This window comes from Penicillium bovifimosum (assembly GCF_028826915.1).
Source record: "Penicillium bovifimosum strain IBT 22155 chromosome Unknown utg000002l_segment0_segment0, whole genome shotgun sequence".
NCBI lineage: Eukaryota > Fungi > Ascomycota > Eurotiomycetes > Eurotiales > Aspergillaceae > Penicillium > Penicillium bovifimosum.
The window spans coordinates 4,358,477-4,385,952 of NW_026622711.1; the positions used below are offsets into that span (position 1 = coordinate 4,358,477).

At 50.6% G+C, this 27,476-nt stretch overlaps 11 protein-coding genes across 11 annotated transcripts; 5 read left to right on the top strand and 6 right to left on the bottom strand.

Moving 5' to 3' along the window:
* Nucleotides 1-143: 143 nt before the first annotated feature.
* Nucleotides 144-2,302, bottom strand: N7515_002831 (peroxisomal copper amine oxidase; the record flags this gene model as incomplete). The annotated part of the gene is made up of 2 exons (XM_056663575.1): nt 144-2,125; nt 2,188-2,302. 2 exons carry the CDS (start codon nt 2,300-2,302, stop codon nt 144-146), a joined length of 2,097 nt encoding a protein of 698 aa, XP_056525688.1.
* A 1,053-nt stretch (nt 2,303-3,355) lies between these two features.
* Nucleotides 3,356-4,986, top strand: N7515_002832 (Aldehyde dehydrogenase N-terminal; the record flags this gene model as incomplete). The annotated part of the gene is made up of 3 exons (XM_056663576.1): nt 3,356-3,483; nt 3,543-3,911; nt 3,975-4,986. The coding sequence occupies 3 exons, from the start codon at nt 3,356-3,358 to the stop codon at nt 4,984-4,986; spliced, it is 1,509 nt and encodes a 502-aa protein (XP_056525689.1).
* A 1,316-nt stretch (nt 4,987-6,302) lies between these two features.
* On the bottom strand, nt 6,303-7,907 carry N7515_002833 (uncharacterized protein; the record flags this gene model as incomplete). Its single annotated transcript, XM_056663577.1, has 1 exon — nt 6,303-7,907. One exon carries the CDS (start codon nt 7,905-7,907, stop codon nt 6,303-6,305), a length of 1,605 nt encoding a protein of 534 aa, XP_056525690.1.
* Nucleotides 7,908-9,139: 1,232 nt separating this feature from the next.
* Nucleotides 9,140-9,767, top strand: N7515_002834 (Zn(II)2Cys6 transcription factor domain-containing protein; the record flags this gene model as incomplete). Its single annotated transcript, XM_056663578.1, is given in 2 exon segments — nt 9,140-9,481; nt 9,492-9,767. 2 exon segments carry the CDS (start codon nt 9,140-9,142, stop codon nt 9,765-9,767), a joined length of 618 nt encoding a protein of 205 aa, XP_056525691.1.
* Nucleotides 9,768-10,010: 243 nt separating this feature from the next.
* On the bottom strand, nt 10,011-12,642 carry N7515_002835 (Kelch repeat-containing protein; the record flags this gene model as incomplete). Its single annotated transcript, XM_056663579.1, has 7 exons — nt 10,011-10,399; nt 10,468-10,991; nt 11,052-12,005; nt 12,067-12,238; nt 12,289-12,329; nt 12,378-12,432; nt 12,573-12,642. 7 exons carry the CDS (start codon nt 12,640-12,642, stop codon nt 10,011-10,013), a joined length of 2,205 nt encoding a protein of 734 aa, XP_056525692.1.
* Nucleotides 12,643-13,332: 690 nt separating this feature from the next.
* N7515_002836 (uncharacterized protein) lies at nt 13,333-15,255 on the top strand (the record flags this gene model as incomplete). Its single annotated transcript, XM_056663580.1, has 1 exon — nt 13,333-15,255. One exon carries the CDS (start codon nt 13,333-13,335, stop codon nt 15,253-15,255), a length of 1,923 nt encoding a protein of 640 aa, XP_056525693.1.
* A 361-nt stretch (nt 15,256-15,616) lies between these two features.
* On the top strand, nt 15,617-16,393 carry N7515_002837 (uncharacterized protein; the record flags this gene model as incomplete). The annotated part of the gene is made up of 3 exons (XM_056663581.1): nt 15,617-15,848; nt 15,896-16,031; nt 16,114-16,393. The coding sequence occupies 3 exons, from the start codon at nt 15,617-15,619 to the stop codon at nt 16,391-16,393; spliced, it is 648 nt and encodes a 215-aa protein (XP_056525694.1).
* Nucleotides 16,394-17,005: 612 nt separating this feature from the next.
* Nucleotides 17,006-18,196, bottom strand: N7515_002838 (DUF3129 domain-containing protein; the record flags this gene model as incomplete). Its single annotated transcript, XM_056663582.1, has 6 exons — nt 17,006-17,284; nt 17,344-17,516; nt 17,568-17,615; nt 17,682-17,744; nt 17,807-18,016; nt 18,082-18,196. 6 exons carry the CDS (start codon nt 18,194-18,196, stop codon nt 17,006-17,008), a joined length of 888 nt encoding a protein of 295 aa, XP_056525695.1.
* A 1,098-nt stretch (nt 18,197-19,294) lies between these two features.
* On the bottom strand, nt 19,295-20,716 carry N7515_002839 (uncharacterized protein; the record flags this gene model as incomplete). The annotated part of the gene is made up of 3 exons (XM_056663583.1): nt 19,295-19,895; nt 19,951-20,541; nt 20,688-20,716. The coding sequence occupies 3 exons, from the start codon at nt 20,714-20,716 to the stop codon at nt 19,295-19,297; spliced, it is 1,221 nt and encodes a 406-aa protein (XP_056525696.1).
* Nucleotides 20,717-22,389: 1,673 nt separating this feature from the next.
* Nucleotides 22,390-24,556, top strand: N7515_002840 (uncharacterized protein; the record flags this gene model as incomplete). The annotated part of the gene is made up of 2 exons (XM_056663584.1): nt 22,390-22,550; nt 22,639-24,556. The coding sequence occupies 2 exons, from the start codon at nt 22,390-22,392 to the stop codon at nt 24,554-24,556; spliced, it is 2,079 nt and encodes a 692-aa protein (XP_056525697.1).
* A 763-nt stretch (nt 24,557-25,319) lies between these two features.
* N7515_002841 (uncharacterized protein) lies at nt 25,320-25,839 on the bottom strand (the record flags this gene model as incomplete). The annotated part of the gene is made up of 2 exons (XM_056663585.1): nt 25,320-25,326; nt 25,376-25,839. 2 exons carry the CDS (start codon nt 25,837-25,839, stop codon nt 25,320-25,322), a joined length of 471 nt encoding a protein of 156 aa, XP_056525698.1.
* Between the last annotated feature and the right edge of the window lie 1,637 nt (nt 25,840-27,476).

Consider the following 27,476-nt stretch of genomic DNA (forward strand, 5'->3'; position numbering starts at 1 on the left):
ACTGCGTATATAATAGAAAGGATCTGGATGTTACCGAAGACTGTACCATGTGATATAGGGATGAGTATAGTGACCTATGTACAACAAAAGAAGCATAACCGTCCATTTCAAACACCAAAACCATGCCATATCCTCATGAACCCTTACATACGCGACTTACTCGGCGCACAGCAGGAAGAAGGGAACGCATTCTTCGACTGCGTATCAACACAAATACTGGAAGGCGGCACCCACAGACCAGGGTTCTTCTCGAAGAAATTTGACGCCCGCAGCATGATGCTAACCGGTTCCGCAGGCATGATAGGGAAGTCCTCTGTGCGTGGGAAATGCGTCAAACCAAACTGCAAGTAGACAACGATATCGGTGTTCTCGATGTTCTCGTTGCGATTCACCCAGTCGGCAATCGTCGAGTTGAAGGGGTGGCCCTCCGAGCCATCAGACTGGCAGACGTAGTCACCAGCAGGGAAGAGCTCGTAGTCCTTGTATGGGGTGACGTAGAGGGGCTTGCGGGCGAAGGCAGCGCGCTTCCAGACTGTGCTGCCGGGCTTGGCAAGGAGTGGGGGACAGTTGTTGTTGATGATTTTGTAGGCGACGGGCTTTTTGCAGACGGCGTTCATGCGATTGGAGTTGACAATGTCCCAGGTACGGTTGGTCTCGAAGCAGTAGTCTGCCGCGCCTTCGAGGGATGTGCGGAGGGGAGTCTTCTTGCTGTAGAAGCCGTTGCCGTAGGGGTTCTCGTCGGAGCCGACTTCGGCTTCGGCCGGGACGGCATCGTTTTGGATAACGGTGTTGTTCTGACCGTCGATCTCCGGGTCAATACGGAGGGAGAAGATGTGCTGGTGGTTGTTGGCGTTGATTGAGGGGGCGACTTCTGTGCCCCAGGGGGCGGCGGTTTCCGTGGGGTGCATGCAGTAGGTGTTCAGCATGCCGGTGAGCTTCACCTCCAGCTTGTAGGTTCCGTCCAGAGTGAAGGTGTGGTAGAACCCATATTCGTAGTTGGCGGCAGTGATGATTTGTGAGATGATCAGCTTGCGGTCGCGGGCAGAGATCACTGTGCCGTCGCGGTAATCGGTGTGCTTGTAGAGGAGGCCGTTGTCTTCCTCGTGGATGCAGATGGCGTTCTTGACAACGGCAGCTTCACCCTTGCTGGTCGTCATAATGCCATCCATGTAGTGGATGGCGCCCTTGCAATCACATCCGAGCTTCAGGGAGTTGGTCATCAGTCCGGTTCCGTACTCGCCAACATCAAAGGCGTGCTTCTTGTGGTGCGGCTTCTCGGGGGAGCCGTAGGGGACAACCATCTCAACGACGGAGATGCGGTTGAAAAGAGTGCGCTCACGCTCCTCGTACATGTCGTGAGTGCGCACATCGGAGATAACGATACCTTCGCGGTAGTTGAAACCGATGTGCATCTTGTAGTTGGCCCAGGTCAACTCGTTGCCACGGACCTTGAAGGAGACACCCTGAGGCTGGCTGATATCAATGGGCTTAAGGCGGTCATGGTTGTACTTGTCTCCAATGAATTCGGGGAGGTAGTTGTGTTCTTTGAGAGGAACGGCGGTGCGCTCGCCATTCACGTAGCGGACGTCAACGCTAAGGACCTCTTCGAGTTCGGTGTCGACGACAACGCTGAAGTCCAGTGGGTGAGCGTATTGGTTGTCAAATTCAGAGCTGCGGTAATAAGCTAAGCCCTGCTGGAGACGGCGCTCGTAGCCCCAGCGCTCGTCAATACCGATGGCCCATGCGTCTAGGAACACCTTGCTCATGTCTGTGAGGCCAATTTCTTTGCAGGCACGGATGACACGCTCGTCCTTGCGGGCGATGCGCTCCATCACATCAAGATCCTCGAGCGTGAGAGTGGGCATGACATCCTTGACATCTTTCCAGTCTTCGACCTTGCCGGTGGCGAGGTTAACAATCACCTCGGCGACTTGCTGGGAGCCCTGCACGATGACGATGGCAAAAGCGCGACGGTCAGGTGCGGGGATTGCACCAGCACGGAAAGCCCGGTATTCTGCCTTGGCAGGTTCCCGAAGTGTAAGGCAGTTGAATTTGAGGGCCTTAGGGCTGGCGTATTCGCGAATGATCTTCACCGCTGCAGGAATTTCAAAAATTGAAAGTTGATCTGGGTATGAAGTTAGCAACTGTCTTGTATTGGACATGAGAATTGGGACATATCTGTCGCACCTAATGGGTGAGGAGTTCCCTCTGTGGTCATAGCAGCAGCGGCAACGCTGTCATAATCTCCTTCACGGAAGATAGTGTAGCCGGGAACTGACTCTGTATCTGGGGCAGACGCCATGACGAATATGTGGGAGAGGTATCAAGAGAGAAAAGGAAGTTGCAGAGTTGTCGAAAACCAAAACCTTCATGCCGACCCTGTGCTGGACTTTATATAGGCAATGGACTCGGGGTCTCTGATAGAACTCTCCGCATGTACCTTCCCAATTGGGCAATCGGGATCTTTATCTATCAAACTCCGACAGACCAGTGTGGGGTCTGTTAGAGTTGCTCGATTCGGGAGAAAGCTGGAGAAGCTTTGATGTCTTGCACATCATTTAAACGCCAGTTCGATCTTATGCCATAATATCTCTCACGTAAACGTTTGCCATTATAATGACTTGGCCAATCACATTGCAACGGCTCGGAGAGATGTGTTGGCCTCGGCGTTGTGCCAGTGACCCACCTAATAAGGCAAGTGTTGCAGACAAGAGTCAAAGACCGTGCAGTTAATAGCGGTAGCCCTACAGCTAGGCAAGACCTGCCTTACTGCGACATGATCATTGATATGGGTCGGAGCTGCGGCTGGGGCCCTGGGCAGGGGTCGCAGTGCCAAGGCGGTAAATCAAGCTTATTTTCGTGTAACGTGCTACATAAGGGTACATGCTCGCCCGCCAAGTAGTTATTGCCTGGGTGGCTTCGTTGAGCAGGCCTATTTCATTTATGATATGTATCGCCTGTAACAAAAGTCATTCAAATCCCAGATATAATGAACCCCAAACACTCGGAAAGTCGAGGCCCAGTGCCCCTCCAAGAAGACTCAGACTGTTGGCTGTACTTCCCTGTTTGGGCTTAGTGGCTCGTTATCTTATCGCTTTCCAAGATTGGCCCCGTCCGACGTGAACCCCGAGATTAACCTCAAGAATCTGGAGAAACGTGGGGCCCAGCCATGTGGGGTCGTCGGTACAAGTCCATGCGTCCCCGATAACTGCCTGGAATGGCATGTCCAGCCGAAACGCTTATCGCATCCCTCGATAGCTACTCGTATTAAGAACTCTTTACACATTCATTTCGTCTAGCTACATAATTTTCTTCCGTTGCTAGAATTCTCTGAAAATACAGACCACATATCATCATGGCCGACTTGTCTGTCCAGCTTACAGCCCCCAATGGCCTCACTTGGACCCAACCTATTGGTCTGTTCATCAACAACCAATGGGTCAAGTGTTCGACTGGCGAGAAGATTGCCAGCATAAATCCTACGTACGTGGGCACCGAAAACAAACACTGTTTCTCGATAGCATTACTGACTTCCGTTCAAGAACCGCAAAGGAAATCACATCCATCCACGCAGCCTCAGCTCAAGATATTGATGCCGCGGTCAAGGCAGCTCGGGCTGCCTTGAAAAACCCATGTTGGCGGGATATGTCCGGTCTTGAACGTGGCAAGCGAATGAACCGTCTAGCCCAATTGATCGAGGACAACCGCCACACGCTCGCCACTATCGAGACAATCGACAACGGAAAGCCTTATTCCGTTTCCTTCAATGACGATCTCACCGAGACTGCCGAGACAATCCGTTACTACAGTGGTTTTGCCGACAAGGTCTTCGGCCAGGTCATTGATACAACCCCCGAGAAGTTCGCATACACCGTGCGGGAACCCGTTGGTGTGTGCGGGCAGATCATCCCGTGAGTTTTAACGACGTTCTAGTTTAAGAATTATCGAATGCAGCCACTAACAGTGCCCCATAGATGGAACTTCCCCCTCGCCATGGCCGCCTGGAAGCTCGGCCCTGCCCTTGCGTGCGGTAACACAGTCGTCCTCAAACCAGCCGAGCAAACCCCTCTTTCCATCCTCTTCCTTGCCAACCTCATCGTGGAAGCCGGCTTCCCACCCGGTGTCGTGAACATCGTGAACGGTCACGGCACAGTCGCCGGAGCCGCCCTCGCGTCGCACATGGACGTGGACAAGATCGCGTTCACAGGCAGCACGGCAACAGCCAAGCAGATAATGAAGATGGCGAGCGTGAACCTGAAGAATATCACTCTCGAGACAGGAGGCAAGAGTCCTCTCATCGTGTTCAACGACGCAGACCTCGAGCAGGCGGTGGAGTGGGCTCACATCGGTATCATGTATAACCAGGGCCAGATCTGCACTGCCACCTCCCGCATTCTAGTGCAAGACGAGATCTACGACCGCTTCCTGGAGGCTTTCAAGGCTCAGGTCAAGAACGTCTCTAAGGTCGGTGATCCGTTCGAGGAGTCGACTTTCCAGGGTCCCCAGGTCACGAAGGCTCAGTACGAGCGCATCATGTCTTACATCGATGTCGGCAAGTCTGAGAAGGCAACACTGGTCTCCGGTGGCAAGCCTTTTACTGGTGTCGGTGATGGGAAGGGTTTCTTCATTGAGCCTACTATTTTCACCGATGTTTCGCCTAAGATGCGGATCTACCAGGAAGAGGTCTTTGGTCCCTTCGTTGTGATTGCGCGTTTCAAGGAAGAGCAGGATGCTATTGAGATGGCCAATGACACTACCTATGGCCTAGGAAGTGCTTTGTTCACCACCAATTTGACTCGTGCGCATCGCGTCGCGAAGCAGATTGAGGCCGGTATGGTTTGGATTAACTCTAGCAACGATAGTGATTGGCGCATTCCCTTTGGTGGTGTTAAGCAGTCTGGTATCGGTCGTGAGCTTGGTGAGGCCGGTCTTGCTGCTTATTCGAATGTCAAGGCTATTCATGTGAACATGAAGTCAAAGCTTTAGGGTGGAATTACAGCTGGAATCAAGTGAGAATCATGTAATGTACATAGGGGAAACTGAAAATCAGTCTATATTATACTCTACGACTAGTTATTCGAAATAAGTATTAGCGAGCATACAGTCCCTCGGCCCGACTCCCTCCGCAAAAGTTTCTGTCGGCCCCACACCCGCGATTTTAGGACGCGTGCGCACCAACTCACCTTCTTCAAACACCCACCATGGTTCCCAGAACGCCCCTACGTCCTACCAATTTAAATAGGGTAAAAGGAACTGAATTAACTCCATACGTACGCGGCAATTGGACACTATTGCGCGACACTATGGTTTGAGCGTTACAACCATCAAATATACCCTTGCACAAGAACGCGCCCGAACCGATGGAGGAGCTGCCCTCGATCTGGGAGACCCCCTATTCTCTCTGAGGGTGACAAGCGCTTGATCCTGCGTTTGATTAGGCGCGATCCCTTCATCGTGTACCGAGAAATTCGCGAACTAAGCGGTTTCACGGCCTCGGACGACACCCTTCTTCGCCTGGTGAAATCCTCGGACTATAGCCATTGGAAGGCTAGAAATTGTCACCCTCAGAGAGAATAGGGGGTCTCCCAGATCGAGGGCAGCTCGTCCCATCGGCACGGGCGCGTTCTTGTTCGAGGGTATATTGGATGGTTGTAACGCCCAAACCATAGACTTAATTCAGTTCCCTTTACCCTATTTAAATTAATAGCACGTAAGAGCGTTCTGGAAACCATGGTAGGTGTTTGAAGAAGGTGAGTTGGTGGGCACGAATCCTAAAAACGCGGGGGGATATCACAGAAACTTTTGCGAAGGGACTGTACATAACCCGTCTAATCATCCATTTCTTCGTGTCAGCTAGCTTTCCCCTACTAAATCCAGCCGCAGCGACTCGTTTCCATCGACCCAGAGTAGGTACCATTTCCCAACAATAAAGCTGCAAAAAAAATAAATAAAACACTAAAGCTCTTCATCTTGCTCAACGGCCCCAACGGCTGCTTGGATTGATCTCCTAGATCAGGTCTTTAGCTATCTGTCCGTAGCTGTACTTTAACTAGTTCGAGGAAATTATGAACCCTGAAAGCTTCATATCTCTGTTACACAGTAAGTGATAACTAGTTCGTGATAACTAGTTCGTGAAAGCTAGTTCGTGAAGAGGGGAGCGCTCTTATTGACCCTGAAAAATCCTCGGAAACCTGCTAGTGGGAAAGACCCCCAGGCGTTCTTTGATTGGGCCAAGGCCATGTTCGGCGTCCGTTCGTGCACAATCTCGCGGTTTTGTGGTGATTACCCCAAGAAACCACTCGTCAGTCCTTCTTCATGGGCACACGTGGCAATGGCTCACTCGCAATTGCGTGCGCCTGAATCACATGAGGACTGGACTCCTCGGTGTTCAGATAGGTGCGGCTCCCCTGCACAAACCAGAATGACACAGCGATGACAAGCATCACTCCGAATACAGCAATGGCGTAATTCATGTCACCTCCCGACGGGTTGGGGACACTCGGGAAGAAAAAGAAGACAGTCGTCACACAGCAATAGACCAGAGAGACCCAGTTCACCGATGCACCCAATCTCCCAAGGCGGAATTGGCCTCCAAGTGGCAGCTTGTCGCGGCCCATCAATAGCAGAGTCATGATGGGCAAGCCGTACGAGATCGTCAGGGCAATCGTGCTAACGCTAAGGATTGCGTTCAACACTGTCTCTGCGAAGAGAAATAGCACTCCAACCAGGCCTATGATAGCTCCTTGGAACCAGAGCGCCCTGACTGGGGCTCTCCAGTAGGGACTCACCTGGCACAGGTATGTGCTGAAAGGGAGTCCACCGTCGCGAGCGAAGCCCCAGGTCATGCGAGACGCGGTCGTCGCGATGCTTATGCCCTGACCGAGGCCGTTCATGATAAACAAGGCCATGAGCACGGCGCCCCCTGTCTGTCCAACCGTTTCCTGGACGAGCTGCATGAATGGTAGACCGCTCGGCGAGTCGACTATTGTCTTCACATTCTGAATACAGAAGAGGCACACAAGCATCAGGATGAAGCCGCTGATTGCTCCAGATATCACGGCGAGATATATCACTTTGGGGGCGTTCTTGCGTGGTGCAGGGATCTCTTCCACCATGTGAATGACAGCGTCGAAGGCAGTAAGCCCATACGCAGCCTGAACTAGGCCAATAAACCAGACGACGCCATCGGGCCAGCCGGTTTCGTTGCTCCACTTTCCAAAGACGAAGGAGGCCGGCTGGTATGAGAGACTCTCTTTCGTGCCCACCGAAATGAGCAGGGCAAGACAAAAGACAAAAAATAGACCACAAAACCAGACTCCGACAAAACCGTTCAGCCATGGCAAGAACTGCTCCCTACGACAACCAAACACATTGATCAACGTGACGACAAAAACGCATCCAATATAAATAACAAACTCGAGCCACCCAGTCGATGCACCCGTCCAGCCCGGGTTGAACATGACCTTCATTCCGAGAAGGAAATTGGTCATGAAAGCCATCTGGGAGGCGGCCAATGTCCACCACCCGAAAACATTGATCCAAGCACACATGTACGAGAGAAACCGTCCAAACTGTGAGTCCCAAAGACGGTAAACCCAGTACGCCTGTCCTAGGGCAGTTGGCATGCTGCTGCAAATCTCGCCCAGCGAGACCGCGACACACGTGTTGCAGAATGTGACGAGGGCCAGCCCCCAGAGGATGGAGACGGGACCTCCGTTCACCAAACCATCGGAAAGGTCTTGTGCGAATGTAGACCATGTTCCCAGCACGCAAAATGCCAGCGCTAGCATGCTCCAGATGTTGAACTTGCGAGCGAGCATTTGCTCATGGCCGAATTCTGCCAGGTCGTTGGCATCCTGGGTGTCTTGGTCGGTTGGTTTCAGGTTTTCGTCGAGGTTCAGGTCCATAACGAGAGACGAGAGTTTGAAGGCCGGGGAGGAGGGATGAGATTGACAATAGTTTCTCCTGGATCATTCCCGATGTTAAATCTGAACTCTTGTTGAATTTGAGCACCTCACTGGTTGAATGTATGTTTCGAGGGCGATAGGTATAAGAGCGATATACCGGGTTCGGAAACAGGGTCACCAAATCATTCGGGGAAGGACGCTGTCCCGCTCTCATCCCCCCAGACCGGGGTGTTTTGACACTTTTCCTGGGGGAACCGGGCATGGACATCGGCTGCCCACGTCCGTTGAGGGGCACAGACAGTGGGGATACATCCCGAGTGGCCCACTCGACCCATCCAACCTGGGAAACACTGAAGACATTCAACGCGACCATGTCATCGTAAAATCACTAAAAGTGGACTTCAAGAGCTCCAGTTTTGCTAGAGGGGAAGACTCCACCTTCTACCTCGGAAGGCTGGAGATGCCTTCTCTGGCAGGTATATGCGGGTTGCTTCCATGTTGTATGTACCTGCAGCGCCGATTGTGGGATCAGGGAAGATCTGTTCGGTAGATCTCCGATATAGTGTCAATGCTTGACTTTGATATCCGATTCCGCGATACACAGCTCCGACTCGGCGACTCCCGCGTTGCGGCGTTGAGTCAATGCGGCCGGTCCAAAAGCGCGTGGAAGCCGAAGTACACTTCGGTTGGATACTTCAACTCTCAAGGGAGTAGTCCCATTGTTTCATATGTAGATGGATAAGCGGACAGGTTTCAATTACAATTACCTGGCGAATTGACATAATGGCATTGATATTAGACCGAGAGCCCGGACATGGTGAAGATAGCAGATGAGGGAACGTCCAAGCTCCTAGCAGTACGGTAGTACCTGCCTAATCTGGCTAAGCTCGGAGCCCCTTTTATCCGATCACCGAGCTCGAGACTGCACACTTTCACAGCAATAACCATGCGATCTGTTTGTACTTGCCTGAAATGCCAGAGAATTTGCAAAATATCATTGTCAATGGTCATCTGCCGGAAAGCACCCCCATAGGAGAATGTTGTCCCTTGTCCTGCTCACTGAGCTCTTTCTTCAGCCAACCAGCGTTCGAGTTTGGGTATAACACCACTGTTGCACGACTATATATGGATGGACTGGGATACGCCACACTCTCTCCCAGACTCCTCTATTAAGTCTATTTTCCTTCATATGCCCTTTTCACTTCCATATAAAAGAGTCCCTCATCTTAAGCATGTCTCCAGCCGTCAAAGAAAAGACCCTCTCCAACCATCACCGATCCTTCAAAGGATGCTGGACCTGTAAGAAAAGGAGAATTCAATGCGACGAAGTACACCCAACATGCCGAAAGTGCCGTTCTCGAGGCATCACTTGCGAGGGCTATGAAATTCGACTACGGTGGGGTGCTGGCATTGCCTCCAGAGGCAAGTACTCTGGCGCTGAGAAGCCCGTGAAAGAATCCATACCACCACGATCGAAGCGAAGATGGGATCTGCGAGGCCAAGGACAAGGCTCTCCTTTAGTAGTTCATGAGATGCAGCCTATCATAGCTTCCCAGCTTTCATTGGCAGGTATCGTATTTGCAGCGACTAGGCTTCTTTCCTGTTCCAGGCTCACATACAAATCTAGATCTAAAGCAGCCACAATTGCGTTCCGAGCGGGTGACGGTCAATATATTAAACTCACCATGGGAACCGGGGATTTCAACGCAGAACCCCACTCTTAACAAGCATTTTGAGATACCTGTATCCCTCAATGCCACGGCGGGAACGGGGTCGAATGCACATGTGGTTGATCGTCAGGGCCTAGATACACCGGGTCAGGGTGACTGGAAATCGGGCGGACGAGGTATATTGGTCTGATTTGGACATTTTCTGCGAGTCATTGTATCTAGCGTTGTATAAACGTAGCGGCTTTGGCGACGATGGATCGAGGTGTCCGGGCCTCGCCAGAAGCATATCATGACCATATTCGATTATAGCCCCGAGGTCTGGAAGAACGGTTATGGTATGCAATATGATCTTGGACAATGGAATTGAACTGGCTTATATGCTAAAAAGGAAAAGAATCTCGTTATGACCGCACTAATACACGGGCTCTATTATCTATTCCCGAATCGTCTCGGTACCCGACACCCACCCCTTCTCCGAATCGCCACCCCCTAGAGTAGCACTACTTCCCAGAGTAGCATCAGATCCATGCCGTGCTCGACGGATATTCATATCGTCATCTGCATTGAAATGCGTCATCCGGCCACTCATTACATTATCAATCGACCATGTCGGTGCCACTGACAGTGTCGATATGCGCCTGTTCCGGCCCGTGGGGAATGAGAATTGCGTGGCCGTGTCACTGGGAGTCTGCGGTGAAACAGGAGACAGGGAGCCCCGTCTCATGTCGACTTTGACGTCGGATGCGGAGTCGTCTTTGTAATCCTTGTCTTGGGAGAGATAGGCGATGTTGTATGGCGTGGGAAGCTCGGCGGGGGAGGAATCTGGAGGATCTTAGCACTTATACCGCGCATTATTTACGTAAAGGGAGAGAAGATTGTCATGAACATACCATGTAGCTCATATAGTGCGCCGCCTCCAGATTCAACTGTGCCAGGGGTTACTGGCGAGACAATCGTGTCCGCCACTGTGGGAGACTGTGTCATCGAGGGCTGCGTTTGGGTTGAGGGCAGTGTCGCCGAAGTCTGATAAGTCTCCCTGTCTGTGGATGTAGATACAGGACCTGGTCCGGGCGAGGCAGGGCCACTTCCATACATCCATTCTGGGGACTGTCTGTCGCTTTCTTCCTCTGTGACTTTTGCTTTTTCGGCCTCGAATTTTCGGTGGCGCCGGCGGTAGAACCAGAGTCCTAGCAGGACTGCAATGACGAGCAACCCAACTATCGCGCCGATTAATCCACCTGCCCAGGCAGGAAATCCGCCACCGGCTTTGTGTGCTTCTGGGGAAGTATCGGTACTGGAGCTATTGTAAGGCCAGTATGTCTCGATATTCTTCGTGTATTTCTTCGCGAAAATAGCGGCTAGGGAGCTGTTTGTCCATGAATTTGGGGCGGTAGTGGTTGCACTTCCTTTGGAACTATTTACGTTGTCAGCGATGTTGATGATTCGTCTTCTGCGCCGACTAGGTAATACTCACTCGCCGCCAATCTGTGCTATCACTGCATCTGGCACCTCATACTCACCCCACGTCTTTGGATCATATTCATCATCAAACTTCAGAGTGTTGAGATTGAAATTGACGATGATACCACCCTCCAGGCACCGAGTTGAGTCAACGTGTTGGCCTCCAACCGCCAGCATCTGATCAGGATATACCTTGATACATTTGTGACCGCTGCGACTGTGAGTGTTCGTCCCTTTATACGCCTTGACCCATTGGAATGAAGGCAGGGACAAGATGTACACGTCATCTGACGGGTTGGAGTTATAGTCGAGACCATCATATCCACCATAGATATAAATGTTATGGGAAGAGCCATCTTCCGCACTAGCAAGTACAGAGCAGAACTCCGTCAATTGTGGCGGTATATCACCCGTCGTCTTCTGGAGATACCACTTTTGGCTCTTGACATCGAAGACAGAGACGGTCTCCATAAACGTGGGACTAATCTTTTTGCTTTCTTCTGTCCGAGATGAGTTTGACTTGGATGTTCTGAAGAATTGGATAGGATCAATGACTCCACCAATAGCCACCAACACACCAGAGTCAGACACGGGCACCCAAACCAGCTCGGCATTTGCTCGACCAGGGATATAGCTCGGCAGGGTATCGTTGGTCCATTTACCGTCCTGAATTGTGGACATATCTAGGGTGATGAGGGTATGCGCTGTGACGTTTGATTGCAGCTGGTTCACAGTGAAGTCGCCCCAGTCCGGCGCCCGCATGCCGCTGAAATAGAACCCCAAGTTTTCGCTAGGTACCGAGGCTGCCGCTCCGTTGGTGATATATCGTGTGACATTCTTGGAGAGGTATTCCTGGTTCCAACCAGGTGTCCAAGAGCTCTTGAAGGCGCCGTACTGGTACGCAGCGTAGGAAAGAACTTGGTTCGCAGGTGGTGGCTCCGTACTGTCTGTGTTGGGAAGCATACCTCTATAGTAACCAAATGGAAGTCAGTTAAATGTCTCTTGACTTGGGCACGAGACAGACAAACCCATATAGATAGAACTCGTTGTCATTAGCGAACATTGTGCCGTCCACGTAGGTGGGAGCTATATTACTAGCAGCACCACCTGCCACGGACATATTCTTGAGAATCGTCATAAAATCCGAGGATGTATCGAATGGGGTCGTAAGATTGAGGTAGTAGATCGTCCCTTCCAAGTCTGTTGCTTGTTAGCGATCTAGGTCAAGCCAACTGGCTAATCTGACATACTGTTGTCTGGGTTGGGCTCGACACAACCATCATCATATCCTCTGAATTTGTGAGAATAAATCGACGTTTAACGTAGAAAGGACACATACTTTTGATACCACAATTGTCCTCCATCTATAAATATTGTATTGCGCAGAATATTGGCTGTATACAAGTCAGTAAGTGACACCCTAGAGACAACCAAGATCAAGGACTTGCCCACCTCGCACTCCCTGCCAATTGCACATAGAAACATTGATCTGTTTCGGAAATGTGCTACAGACTGCAGTTGCACTGTCTATTACGACTGCCAGCAGTGTCAGTGTTTTTCCCACAAGAAACCGCATTTTCGTATTCTTGCGATTGCAGAGTCATCGTTAAGTCTCAGAAAAGTCCACGATCGGATTGACAGCCCCAGACGAGCCCTGATTGACTGCTGACATATCGATCGCACCCTCCCTGTAGAAATCCAAGAGGCGAATTTTCGGGCTTGTCGCGATTATCCGGCTTTGTTCTCTTTGGCACTTTTTTCTTTGTCAATTCCCTTGCAATGCCCCGTGCGAATACGACCCAACCAACAAGAATAAAGAATCGCTACACAGCTCGTAGTAACCTTCCTCGATTGCAACCCGACTGATCTGTTCATTGCTAGGCAGGAACGTCCTGCAGGCCTGCGTCATGGCAATGATGGCATTCGGCAGTTACGTGTCTAAATGAGTGGCGGGGAAATAAAAGTGCCGATCACTCCACTAACAGACCGTTGCCCTGATTCCACACCTGTCAAACTTGCGGAGAACTTGGCCATTTCTTTTTTTATCTGCGGATCTTGCGTTTTTTCGTGATGGTGGCCATGTCGTGTTGTCAAGGTATCTGTGCACAGGTTCGAGGTAACTCGGCGTCATGAGCTATTGAATCTTTCTTTCATTGAGGGGGCCGTGCATATGCACTCGATGGTGATTTGCTTCTTTTTCTCGAGTCGTTTTCTTTGTTTAGCTTGTCGAACTTGTTGATTTCTCCTGAGCCTGTCTTGCAAAAAAAATTCTACCTACAGACAACATTGACACCATGAAGGACGTCGCTTGGTTGTCGCTGTTGGCGACTGGATTCACGTTCGTGGCATCAGGTCACAGCAGTTTGATCAATGCTAAGCCTCCAACACTACCAGAGACACAAGAGCGAGAAGAGCCATTGGCGGTCACCAGAACCGTCGGAGTTACGTTCTGGCGGGGTGATGGCGAGAATTGCACACCACAGGTAGTCTCTGATCTCAAGAAAACAGTCACTGCGTATACTACGACGACTGTCGAGAGCATTGAACGTACTGGCGTTCCAGCTACCGTCACCGAAACTACTACCGACACTGTCAATGGCTGTCCAACCGCTTTTGCACTGGGAAGGGTCAAGGCCGTGATAACGGTGACAACCGTCTCAACAATCACTTCTTGCTCATGCACGGAGAATTTGACCTCGACGGTGCCAACTGTGATTCCGTCATCTACTGTGACTCCAACCACTTCTGTGCCGATTTCAGTGCCCACTTCAACGGTTGTTCCCACCATCACTTCAACCGTCAGTCTGACAGATACGACAATTAACCCCCCGCTGCCCCCGACGAGCACTTTCGTGTCTACGTCTGTCACCAGTATTCCATCACCGACAACCCCAGTTGTTCCTCCAGTTATCACTCCGACGATTAGTGTCCCTGGCACTACAACCAGTGAGAGCCCCAGCTCCCCAGCACCCAATTCCGTGTGCCCCAGTCTTATCAGCAATCCGACCTACACGCCCACTGCTGCGTTGCCAGTTGATTACACATGGGGCTGCCCACCTGGATATATCTGTCAGCCAGCTCACGTAGGCGATCGCGCTGACTGCACAATTGAAGCTGGTCTTCCCGATGTTGGATACGTTTGCACCCCTTCAGACTGTGTGCCAGCTCCGCCCTTGGATTCTGACCCATCCTCGGAGTACGATCTCTCCAAGGAGTACTTCAATCTGAATCCAGAGGGCTTTGGTTTGGACTATTCTATCTACGACACATCGGCCGACAATGCAGTCGGCAAGCGGTTTATTTCTCTGCGGGACTTCATTGCGGGCCGAAAGGCTAAGAGGGTTGACATCACGAACATACCCACGGTTTGTTACAATGACTGCAACAGTGCTGCCCACGAACCGCAAGTCCTGGGCAAGACTTCCGAGATTTGTCAGAGCGACTCGGCGTTTATGGAGGATGTGGCGATTTGCGAGGACTGCGTTACCAATAACGCGGAAGATTCTGAGTCTGGATCTGATATTTATTCATCGCAAATGCAGCCGACATTTGCACAGTGGTTGAATTACTGCTCTGATATGGTGACTTCCACGACGGCAACTACGGCTACCAGTACCACGTCTTCAGTCACTCAGACTACGGAAGTGACCACCGAAGTCACCACCACTTCTTCGGTGACCACCACTTCTACCTCTGACACACCAACTGAAACCACTTTCACAACTACCGAGACTACCAGTATCATGACTACAAGCGGTCAGACCACAAGTACCCAGTCTCTGACCACTGAGGAGATCACCACAAGTACTCAGGCAGAAGAAACCTCCAGTGCAACTGAGACAAGTACGACAACCGAAGCGCCTACTTCCATCACAACATCGATCCCCGGTACTGTGATCACAACCACACAGCCTGGCACGGTTGTGACAACTTCGTTCTCCGGATCTGTCGTTACAACCGAAATCTCAGGCACGCCAGTGACGACCTCCGTCCCGGGATCAATTGTCAGCAGCTCGGTTCCTGGATCAGTCATCACCTCATCGGTGCCCGGGTCAATAATGACCGTACCTCGCGGTCCATCAGGCTCATCTGGAAGTTCCACAGGCTCTGCCATTTCGTCATCTTCCTCTCCCATCTACAATGGCGCAACGTCCGAGGATATTCCTCGCATTGGCTTCCTGGGTCTCTTGTGGGTTGTTGTCGCACCGCTGTTTTGAATTGACCAATTGTTGTTTTGTCGGGTCGAAAGCTAGTTATATAGGATCATTTGGTAATTGTGGCTTCTTTAGTCCACTTAATAGGTATTATGGGAATGAGAGGAAGATATTTTCTGGACGCAGTCTCGGATCTCGTCTTCCAGTAACAAATACCTAGTATTTTATCCAGGGCAGCAGCGTGAAGAGAATAGCTACTAGATATGTCCCTTTACCTAGGCTCTAAGGATAGTTATTGGATTCTCACGCGACGTAATAGTGATCAGTTGACCACAGTCCCTATCTTTTCACTTCCAGAACCTGTCCGCTCCTCTTGTTCATTTTCATCTCGCTCTTCTAAAGTCGATACCACAGCCCATGCAGAATGACGCCCACCCCTTCTATGCCTCCCGATGTCCGAAGAGATATTGTGCTCAATATACTCCATACGGTGGCGGGGGCCACCCGCTCTAACTTATTCACCCAGGAGATTATGGGTCTAGGAGCCACCGTTGAGACATTCGAACCGAATGACAAAGATTTCTTGGCCTCCCAGACGCAATGTCTTTTCGAGCCCATTTCCGAGAAGGCCATCAAACCATGGAAAATATCGGCCAGTGAGGCTGCGCAGCTAAAAAGTTACCTGGATATCCCGGATTTAAAGCTTACGTCGCGGAGTCGGCATCCTCAAATATCACAATCGCTACGCTGCAGGTGTTCAATTTCATCAGGATACAGTTCAGCTACCGCCGCCAAGGGAAAACCTACCTGAGTAAGACATTTGGGTGGGATCGGATCGAGTAAGTAACACTAATGCCCGCACATTGAGCCTCTTTAATATACCTAGTATCGTATAGGTACCTAGCTGACAACGGTGTATAGCTTTGAGAAGTTCTGCGGTGGTAAGGACTCGGGGTTCCTCTTTTCTCCGTCCGGGAAATGTAGGGGCGTCGACACTCCGGCCTGGAGTCATCAATTAGTACAAGAGTGGTGGGATGGCGAAATCCTCGCCGGACCCTCTGTCCGTTTCGTTCTCTGCACGGATGGGATTGCCGAGGAAAACAGTCTACTAATAAGTGAGCTTGGAGCAATCGCTCAGGTCATTGAATATCGCCGCACCCAGCCGGAGTTCCTGACCGCCATGCTATTCCCAGTGAGCTAAATGACATCGACTAGTTAGACCTTTGAAGCTATGCTAATGACATACTTCTATAGGTTTTGGTGATTTCTCTCTTCGGCCCCCGCAACGGGCGGATCGTCCAAGCCTGCTACGACCGTCGCGGCGATAAGCTCCAACTTTGGATCTCTCAAATATTCAGCTTCACAAATACGAGGGATGCAGCATTTGATACATTCGTTCGATTCATGGCGTGTTACCCGCCCGAGGTAGCCAATCCCAACTTTTTTTCGAGATCGGAGGCAACATGCACGATACTTTTGAAGTATGAGTCTACAGCGTGATAGAGCAGATCATTAATTGAATTTAGCCCGCCTTACATACATCCTCCCGCTGTGGGATTATTTAGGCAATTCGAGGGAATATAGGTTTGCCAGCTGCCGGAAGGCCTGCCAGTTGGCTGGAGCCTTGCCAGTTGACGGGAGGCTCGCCAGTTGATGGGAGGCTCGCCAGTTGATAATTCTTTTGTGTATATTCTGTTCATTTACCATAGCTAGGAATAGACCTTTTATATCTCTTTTGATTAGAAATTGTTTAGCGCGATATTAATTTACAGTCTTCTTAAAGATCAGAACTTGCCAGTGATGCCATAGTACATCAATTTGTGAAAGCCGCTGAACCCCCAAAAGGACCAGAAATGGCATTGTTCCTGACCCGCACAAGGCAGACGTTTTTGATGTTACCAACAATGCCGGTGCACTTTGTTCCAGAGGGCAGTCTAACTTTGACCTCATAATCCATGGTGCTGGAGGTTGAAAATCCCGCGACTCCGGGAATGTTTTGGATAACACTGGCTGGTTTGAATGCTTTGGGGTCGGTGCCCCCACTCGTTGCGTCGATATCTGCCGACAAAGGCCCTGCGCCGTCTTGATTTACCTATGTGTTGAGATGGTAAGCAATGAGCAGTTAAAGTAGCTTCGCAGCCTGTGACGAACCTGGTGATAAATCATTGTGATGACTCCGTCGTCAGAAGCAGAAGGCAGCCCACTGACCGAACCTTTGCCCGAAGAAATCTCAAGTCCCTTTTCTACAGTACCACTGGGCGTAACTGCACCAGATTTAACCCCTGGCAAAGCGCCTGCCACATCATCAACAGCCGATTGCGCGCCTGTTTGGTCATCAGTCTCAAATCTTCGTACATGAAGGAGGGCGGGTTTACCCTTGATAGCACCACCAAAAGGCGTTTTGTCCGCAAGATCCTGCGCACCTAGAAAAAAGTTAGTTACTTTTCAATTCTTTTCGGGCGGGATAGAGAAAATTTCTTGATACTGACCATTGAGAACAGCTCCACCGGCATTAGTGATAACACTAGCCGCATCATTAATGACTTGGCGATCTATGAGAAACATTAGTCTCCACTCTCCAGTATGGGATTCAAAATTGAAAAGCGTCAGAGACCTTGAAGAAATTGGCGGGCATGAGCTCGCGTCTCGGTATTAGGTTTCATGAAATTCTCGATCACCCTCTTAGGGTCCACAGGGCCTGAAATCAAAGTGCGACCCAAAGCCGATGCTTTGATGCTTCCCATCTCCTGATCTCGAATCACTGCAGTATCTTTCTGCCCGCCGCATGCAGCAGAAGGGCAATCGCGTGGTATGCCGTCGACAACTAAAGCCAAACAATTAGCCAAATTCAAAACCTGAAGACTCAAGATTCCCTGGATAGCCTATTACCTGTTAGGCCCGGCATCTCAATGCCATTCGCTCCAATGATGCGGGTAATGAGGCCGTGCGAAGCAACCTGAGTAGCAGCCAGCAACGTGAGAGATAAGAACTTGGTGAGCATCATGATTGATGACAGGAGATGAATGCCGGAAAGCTGAATGAAAGTTCTTTGAGGGTATAGGGAAAGCAAACGAGTATAACATTCCAGGTCTGCTATTTATATTTGGTTTAGAGCTCTTCTTTAGATTTGGTCCTTCTCGAGGCCTCAGTAGGTCTCATTGTGAAACAATAGGTTGAAATCGGTTAAATCGTCACAGCTTCATCCTGAAACTGGATGTCTTGGTGCTCCACGCATGTTTAAAGCAAGAATTGTCGCATTGCATGTGAATAACGGAGTTTATAGTCGTCTTCTGTTTCTGGAAGAAAGTCGGATCTAAGAATAATATTAAAGTTCGCATGGCATTGTTAGAGGGTGAGACTAGCCCATGTAGGGAGTCGGGGGGTACGCAGGTGTATAGCGGCCAGGGGTCGGATGCCGCGATGCGGCTGTTGATGCTACAGGTGTACGGAGTACCTAGGATTCAGGATATATCTTGTGCATTGGATGAATTAAGAGGCTGGGCGCAGTCAGGGGCTAGAGAGGGTGTCTCGGCCTGTGCACGGAAGAGTGATTCTTCCGTGCCGGTCACATGCCGTAGCCTACAACACAACAGCGGCCCCTCTCCCTTTTTGGCGGCTTCCACCTTATCTTCGTCAACCCCGTTGTGACCCTCTTTATCGTTATCTCAATTATTTTTCAGGTCCGCCAGACTTAAACTTTGCAAGAGCCTTCTTGTTTCATGAGTGTCAGTGTGTTCGCGATTGAAGCCTTTGTTTTCGCTTTGCTGGGCGTATCATGGCTGCTGCGAATTCGATGGTCACCGTCAGGCATGCCCGCATTCTACAGGTCGCCCGTTGTCGAGATGTAACGACTGGTTAGATGGGCAGCTATAAACCATCTCGTTTACGCGCTTGGGCAGACGCTTCTTTGTATTATTGTCTGGAGACGTGGTGTCAATTCGGCTCAAAGTCCTGGTGGGGAAACAGAACCCTTGTTGGCCGAGTAGAATTTGGAAATATCTTCTTGTTCTTATTCTCCGTGTTTTTACGGGGCATGAATTATGTTATAAGATGTATATCCTTGAACATTGAGCCTGTGTGAAGATTTGTAGCAAGAGTACGTCTAACCAGCAAAATCAAACTCGACCTGGTTAGAGGGTGGTATCACAATCAGAGGCCTGCCACCATTATCAGCTGGGTTGACAACGCTGCCAAAAGCAATAGACTCAACGGTGACCACCGTCTGAGTATGCGCTTGATCCTTGCTACCCCAGTCCCACCATTCTACCGTAGCGCCCTTAAATACAAACCGGAACACATCCCCTGGCTGAAGATCATTCGGAAACTCCCAGACTTCATCGTCAAGCCCGATAGGCGTAGTCCAGATTTCGCCAGGGCGGAGACTCACAAAGTCCGTATTTTGGGAGATATTGACCTCGGCGTCGGGCCAATCCGCGAACCCGAGACAAATGCTGCGGTAACCACAGGGTTTCCACTTTTCATCCTCATCACGACGATGATAATCCAATCTGTAACTTAATTCGTCGCGAAAAATATTGCAGTGAAAAGTGATAGGGCTCGCAGTAGCGGGATTAGCGCTTCCAACCCCGTGATATAAAACCTTACATCGGAATTCCATCGTTAGAGCTCCATTGTTGTCTCGCCTTAGCTTTCCGGGACCATCCACTATTTCGAGCGATAGGCTAAGCATCGGTGCGCTTGAACTAAAATTATTAAATGTCAGCGATAGCGATATTGAAAGCAAGGGTATTCACTTACACGCTCTTCCGAGTTATTGCCAAGTCCATGTCTGGAGACGTAAACATAGACGCACCAGAATCGCGCTGCAAATTCACGTTTTCGCCAATGGCAGTAAAACGCATCAGCACTCCGGGCCCATCGCTCATCTGATCATTTCCACTGTCACTACTACAACGTAGGTAGATTCTCTTCGCCGCTTCTTTCACCTCCAATGTTCTGCCCATATACTCGTCCAAGTTGCCCCAATCCCATAATGCAATCCCCGTCGCACCCCTCCAAAACAGTTCATACCTCTCGCCAGGAACAAGAGCCTGCCTCCATGAGTCGGGGAAATTCACTTTAAAAGAAATAGACTTGTCAGGACCAAGTTCAAAGACATGGTCATCGGCCCACTGTCTGACAGTAATCGGTTTTGGCTCTTTATGGTTGTCCTGGTCGGAGAACTGAATTTCTTCTTTCACCCGAATATCATCGGAACCAGTCTTCTCGACAACGCGGAATAGACTGAGTTCTGAGGGATTAAAGAAGTCTCCTTTAGGTGTCCATTTGAAAATAAAGGGCTTAGGAATGTCGTCTTTCTGGCGTTGGAGTGTTATAAGTAGCCCGTCACTATGAAAAACTGATAATTTTGTTTGGATCTTGTCTGGCGATGAGAGACTCAGGGTCAGGTTTGGGGCCGATGACGAGGGGACGCATCTGTTAATATTAATCTTCTACTAACTAGGTGGTCCTTTATTGAAGAATTAAGGACTTACTGTGAAAATTGTGCTTGGTGGCTTTCCATGACGCTGTTTGAAAGTCGCGAGATACCCGTAGCTTCTTCCAGGTGGGAGGATGGAGAGTAAGAGGTCTAGTGGCCAGAGTTGACGAGGGAACCAGGACAGAGTCAGTGGCTAAGACGATTTCATCCCGGACATGTACCTTTCGATGTATACCTGGTGCCCGCCGTGTACCTTTTATATGGCTTGACTATACAAAAGGTACTTGGTACTTGGTACTTGGTATTTGGTTATTGGTTGGTAAGTCGGTGATGGGTCGTCCGTGGCTTCCCACACCCCTCAAAGGCACAGATAATGTACCTAAAGCGGAGCTAAATCGGGTAAATGAACTCATCATCACCATCATTGGTCTAGCGCCGGCGATTCAGCCGCAGATCCTGAATTGCACAGCCGGAAACCCCTCAGATTAGGACAGTGGTATAGCTTCCATGGATTTTCCTTAGTCAAGCAGCTATTCATATTTCAACGCTTTTGATGGAAGTCATCCATCCCAATACCTAGGTCCATATACAATCCGCTTACTAATTACCGACTCCATCCATGGAACCAATGCGGCAGAGCCCACCAATCAGCTATGAACCAAGCCACGACTGTGTATCTGCTCACTTTCGCTCTATCGGTCGCATTCACCTATTATTGGGCCGCCAAAAGAATTCCGAGTCGGCTCATCGCTGATCAAGCTCCAAGGTCGAGATTCGAGCTCGTTCCAGTGAAGAGCTACGTGCCCGCGCGTGCTAGTGGGATTGAGTAGGTGGAACAGCAACCCGAAAGTTTCGATGTTGTTGACGTATGTAAACAGTATCATATTCGTCCATGGCCTCGGATCCAACCCTGATACGACGTGGCAAGCGAGAAACCCCACGAACAGTGAGCAATACGTGAACTGGGTCAGCGAATTTCTTCCAAGTGACCTCCCCCGGAGGTCAGCAAAGATGCTCGCATCTTTTTCTATAACTATGACTCATATTGGAAGCGGGATGCGATCTATACACGGCTCCAGGCCTTCGGTGCCCATCTTCTTGAACATATTAATGGGCAGATTCGTCAGTCGAAGCATGTGAGTATTGACAACCCCCTTAGCCAAGGGTTCTTGCTGATCACTCCATAGGAGCAGAGTCGATGCTTGGTCTTCGTGGGACATAGCTACGGGGGTCTGGTAGTTAAGGAGGTAGGAGATTGATGTTCCTTCCATGGGGCTTTGCTAAATTTGTTAGGCGCTTATTCAAGCCAAACGCAGGCGCGAGTTCAATCATATTGTGGAGCAAACAAGGGCGACTTTTTTTCTAGGTACACCGCATCGCGGGACTAGCTTTGGGCCTTGGGGTCGGCTTGCCGCATTTGCCTTGCAACCCCTAGGATCTAATCCATTGATCCTGGCCAATCTGGAATACGACTCTGTCGTGTTGAGTGACTTACACGAAAACTTCATCTCTAGTATACGAGATGATTTGCAAGTGGTCAATTTCTATGAACAGAGGCCACTTTGTCTTCTCCGACTAGGGTTTTTGCGATGGCAAATGTTTGTGAGTAGACCTGAAATAATGCACAGACAGCCACGGAGCATACTGATACCAAAAGAAGTGCGTTTCTGAGAGGTCGGCCACCTATCAGGGGAACATGGTCAGCAAAATAGGTCTAGCCGTCGATCACTACGGGCTGAACAAGTTCGATTCAAGAAATGAAAGCTATAATATCATTCTTTCAAAGCTTGCCAGAGTATTGGCACCTTTGGTTCAACCGACGAAGCGCCAATATTCCGTTCCACTCGAGACTGTACCGACCTTTATACAACGTGATCTGCTTTGGAAGGAGCTGGAAGAAAAGCTTCAAATACGACATGTAAGGGCCAGCGTTCCATTTGCAGTCACTCTGCAGGGATTAGGGGGGCAGGTAAATCTCAGTTAGCGCTGAAGTTTACGGAATGCAGTGTTCATCGGTTTAACCCAATTCTCTGGATTGATGCAACACGCGAAGAGACTGTCCGATCTAGTTTCAGAAGATGCGCCGCAGAAATTGGGCTTGCGGAGGAACCAAACAATCAGCAGAGTACAGCTCTTGTGGACGACCTAGTCATTCAGGGTGTACTTCGATGGCTTCGCAACCGCACTGAAGTGGATGATGAATGGTTGGTTATCGTCGACAATGCGGACGACGTCACTTGGGGCATTAAAAAGATTATGCCAAAGGGAACCCGAGGAAGAATAATTATCACCAGCCGCGATGGCCAAAGTCAAAAGCTGGTCGATAAAGGCTGCGAACGAATTCGAGTTGGTGACATGTCCCCACGAGAAGCGAGAATGGTCCTTCTGCGCCATCTGTCGGACAACATCGACTTGGTCCCAAAGTCCGTGCAAGAGGGCTGCGACGAAGTGGCGAAGAAGCTTGGATACTTACCACTGGCGATTGACCTTGCCGGCGCGTACATCGGCAATACCGTTGCCCCTGAACTGTCCCTCACGCAGTATTTAGAAGACTATGAGAAGCACCGCGATGAGCTCTTGCAGATGGATCATCTTCGAGGGTTAACCTCTGCGGAGAGAACTGTGTGGACGGTATGGGATACTACTCTAGATAAAATTGAAAGAGAGTATTCCCACCTGCAGCCTGGTCTACTCTTGACACTATTGGCTTGTTTCCAAGGAAATATTGTGCAGGACGAAATGTTTCGTCTAGCGAGTCTAGGTATGTCTACGGTCGTCAAGGAGCTCGGCGAAGGGGATTGCACTGGGCTCCGAATGTTTATTCCGGAATCCGAAGGAAAGTGGGACAACTTCATATATCGACATAGCATAGATGTCCTGGTTCGCTACGGTCTAATACAGCTTGTGCACGGAGATTGGCCTGGTACCACAATGCACAGCCTGGTTCAGTGGAGAGCAATTCGTCGCGACCAAAATCGGAATTGGCAGTCGTGGTACACTAGGTTTGTGCTTGCTGCTTGCTCCCAGATTACGGCAGAAGGTCGCCAGCCACAGTTCCGCCGGCATCTTATCCTGCATCTTCCGGATGTAGGTAATATCGATCCAAACTGTTTTAGCACCAGGGAAATGAGCGAGATTTTCATTTGGACAACACTGGCGAAGGTACACTATGATGAAGGACGGTGGAAGGAGGCCGAGCAGCTCCAGGTGCAGGTGATGGAGACGAGCAAGATGAAGCTCGGCGAGGACCATCCTTCCACACTGGCCAGTATGTCCAACCTAGCCTCAACGTTTTGGAGCCAGGGCCGCTTGGAGGAGGCCGAGCAGCTTCTTGTGCAGGTGACGGAGACTCACAAGACGAAGTTCGGCGAGGACCATCCTTCCACGCTGGCCAGTATGGGCAACCTAGGCTCAACGTACAGGAACCAGGGCCGCTTGGAGGAGGCCGAGCAGCTCGAGGTGCAGGTGCTGGAGTCTCGCAAGACAAAGCTCGGCGAGGACCATCCCCACACGCTGGCCGGTATAGGCAACCTAGCCTCAACATACAGGAAGCAGGGCCGGTGGGAGGAGGCCGAGCAGCTCTTTATGCAGGTCATGAAGACGAGCAAGGCAAAGCTCGGCGAGGACCATCCTTCCACGCTGGTCACTATGTACAACCTAGCGTTAACGTTTTGGGATCAGGGGCGGCGGGAGGAGGCCGAGCAGCTCGAGGTGCAGGTGATGGAGATGAGCAAGATGAAGCTCGGCGAGGATCATCTCTTCACGCTGACCAGTATTGCCACCCTAGCCTCAATGTACAGGGACCAGGGTCGGTGGGAGGAGGCCGATCAGCTCGAGGTGCAGGTTAAGGAGGCGAGCAAGACGAAACTCGGCGAGGGCCCTCCCCGCACCCTGACCAGGGTGGCCAGTCCATCGTCAAAGTAGGGGTCCTTTGAAATTTGAAATTGTATGAATCTATTTTGCTCCAACATTGTCGGTGTAGCATGAAAGCTGTTGAGATGCTGTTACAGCAAGGAAAAAGTATCCGTCGGGGCGATAGATTCGTGGGTCGGTACGTCTGTACCAACACGCGGAAGCTATGCATGGGGAAGCTGTATTGGATGCTTGGTACGATTACGGGGTAAACCCCAATACATCCGACAGTCTACTAGACAGTATGGAGTTGCACACGTGACGGAATCTAGAGAAGCCAAGGGGAACCAATCCAAAATGAATGGGTGTATTGATTGAAGAAAAGAAGAGACAAAGCGGGGGAGAGGACACGTTGTGAGTCTCGATTACACAACATCTAGTCTGGCGTATTTCTACTATCCATATTTCTCAATACCATCCATTAGAGTTAAACATCAGATCAGACGCGGAATATCTCCCTGTGGGACGATGGTGATGATAATGGTGTTCTTATTAACTCGATTCAGCTTGCTTTACATACATGTCATCATCGCTGTGGGATTATTGGGGGGGGATTCGTAGGAATATAGCCTTGCCAGTTGGCTGGAGGCTCGCCAGTTGGCTGGAGGATTGCCAGGGAGCTGGAAAGGCGATTCGTCGCTGGCAATGGATGGGCTGGATGATGCGCCCGACTGGGCCGCTCTCCAAGGCAAGTACCACGAAGCTCGCTGGCGCCGGGTAAACCTGTACGGTGGACTGTTCCATTCATGCGCAGCCTGGGTGCGAGTGAAGAACATCAGGATCTGCTGGCAAGGAAGAACGTGCCTGGCAACGTTGTCGGCATCCATGTACGCTTGCAGTGGCTGGTGAGGCTGTCGGCCTTGCTCAGTCCGAACCGCTTCGGTGCGAACGATATGCCCGGTTTCTGTACACACCTGCTGCGTGACACGGCCTACGGGCACGGTGGGCATGGCATCCCATATCGCGCGGGCAGCCATTTCAGTCGGGTCGGATGACTCCGCGTCGGGTGCCGCAGTCCACCAGGCCTGGGTGTTGATTCCGCGGAGGTAGACGGTCCACCTCGTCCGATGAATCCAGGGGTTCGCGTCATCACGCTCCTCGGCTTGAACCGGCCGAGGGCCCTCGTATTCCTCAGCAAAGGCAGACACAAGTTCATCAATGACCCGATTGCTGATCTCCTGCGGAGGGTTGGCATTGGTCGGGATATCGGGGTCCCCCCGCACCAGAACGTATTTGGATCCAACGCGACTGGAGAATGGGCGTTGGCAGAGAACCGGGCGGGTGAACTCCTCCATGTTCAGCTCAGCTGATGTTGCGGCTCGTGATCCTTCTGATACCCGCGGCCGCCGTCCACGGGGGCGCTGCTATCATAATTGCTAGCAGTAATGGCAAAATCCTCCATATCATCGGCCATGTGACCCTGTCTAACATCCATGGCCCAACTCGGGTCATGCACAGAAGCTTTTCCTTGGTAGGCGCACGGCACGCTTACTCCTCAGCCAGTTTATGTAGGCTGTGTCGAAACTTGCCGCAACCTATAATGTACAGCTCCATCTGGGCCGTCTTGGCAGAAAACTTAAACGGTGGCTAGATCTCAGTGTGTCAGCGTTTTCTAACGGCCAGCCATTGATTAAGGAATAGGAACTCCTACCCGCCGCGGATAATGGATTGGGGGATGATGGGATCATCCATCAACCATGCAACCATTTCAGCTGATTCCTGCATCGATACCTCGGGCTCGTGCATAAACCGCTCGGACCTGTTCGTTTCGACAAGTATGCCAATGGAGCAATCCGTCGCCATGAAGCACCCGTCAACTTTGACGGTAAAGCTCACCCCGGGCTTGAACTCAGCCCGGAGCATCCTTTGATTCGGGGACGAATGTCCCTCAATTGACGGGTGCTTCATGGCAATGGATGTTAGAAATGCCATAAGCGCGGCATTTATACCTAGTTTGTTCATTCAGCGACTTCCTCGACCCCGTCGTTGTCGTACTCGACGTTATGGTTGTAAGGATCCGATATTGCTCATGAGCGGGGATATCGAATATGCCGTTCCCCCTGGCTTCGGGGTTCAATTGCTGGGGATCGTACTTGAGAATCTCGCTCCCACTTTTGACTTGTTCCAGGTATTTAGCAGATGGCGGAAACTTTCGTATCGATCCTGAGTGGCAAGAACGACTTCTGTGACAGCAATCTGTCTGAAGGTCATATCCACTTGGAAGAACCTAATAATGACGCACAGCCAACCTTGCTCACCGATGAAGCATATCACCATCAGATTAATTCCACCACCATGGAAGGGCTGGATCCATGCGTCCTCAGGATTGGGGGCGTGGTGAAGAAGGTATTCAAGAAGCATGCCTAGATATTGTTAGTTATCTCTAGTGGTAAGTAGCTAGTAGCTAGGTGGGCTTACCGCGTATTCCTGGATAAGGACACTGAAGGACCCTTCCCTCCACGACCCAGGCGCAAACCAAGATTCAGGTCTCTATTCGCGAGACAAGAGTGTAGTCCTGATCTGTATGGTCACAGCCCGGCTGGGTTTCATCTCACATTTGAGGTTTCACAGTAATGATTGGGTTTGTATGTGCACTCCGCTGAAATTACTCAGGGAGCTCTGTGGACACCGCGAAGTGATGAACCACGATTCCTCGACGTTGAGCTGGGTAGAGGCCTGAAGCCGGACTCGAGAACCATGTCTTCTGTGGCTGATTCTGTGCGCACTATCCATCTGACACATTCTGTTAGAAGCCAGAAGGAAAAAGAACAGAAGAGATGACTGTTTCCTGTGCTGAGAAGGTAACAGAACTGGAGAAGGGAAGAGAAAAGAAAAAGAGCAGCACAGAAGAACTCCTTTTCATATTCTTCCTCCGTGCTCGCTCCTTCCCTTGGAGAGATACTTTCGCCTCTTTCCTTGAAAAGATGGTTGT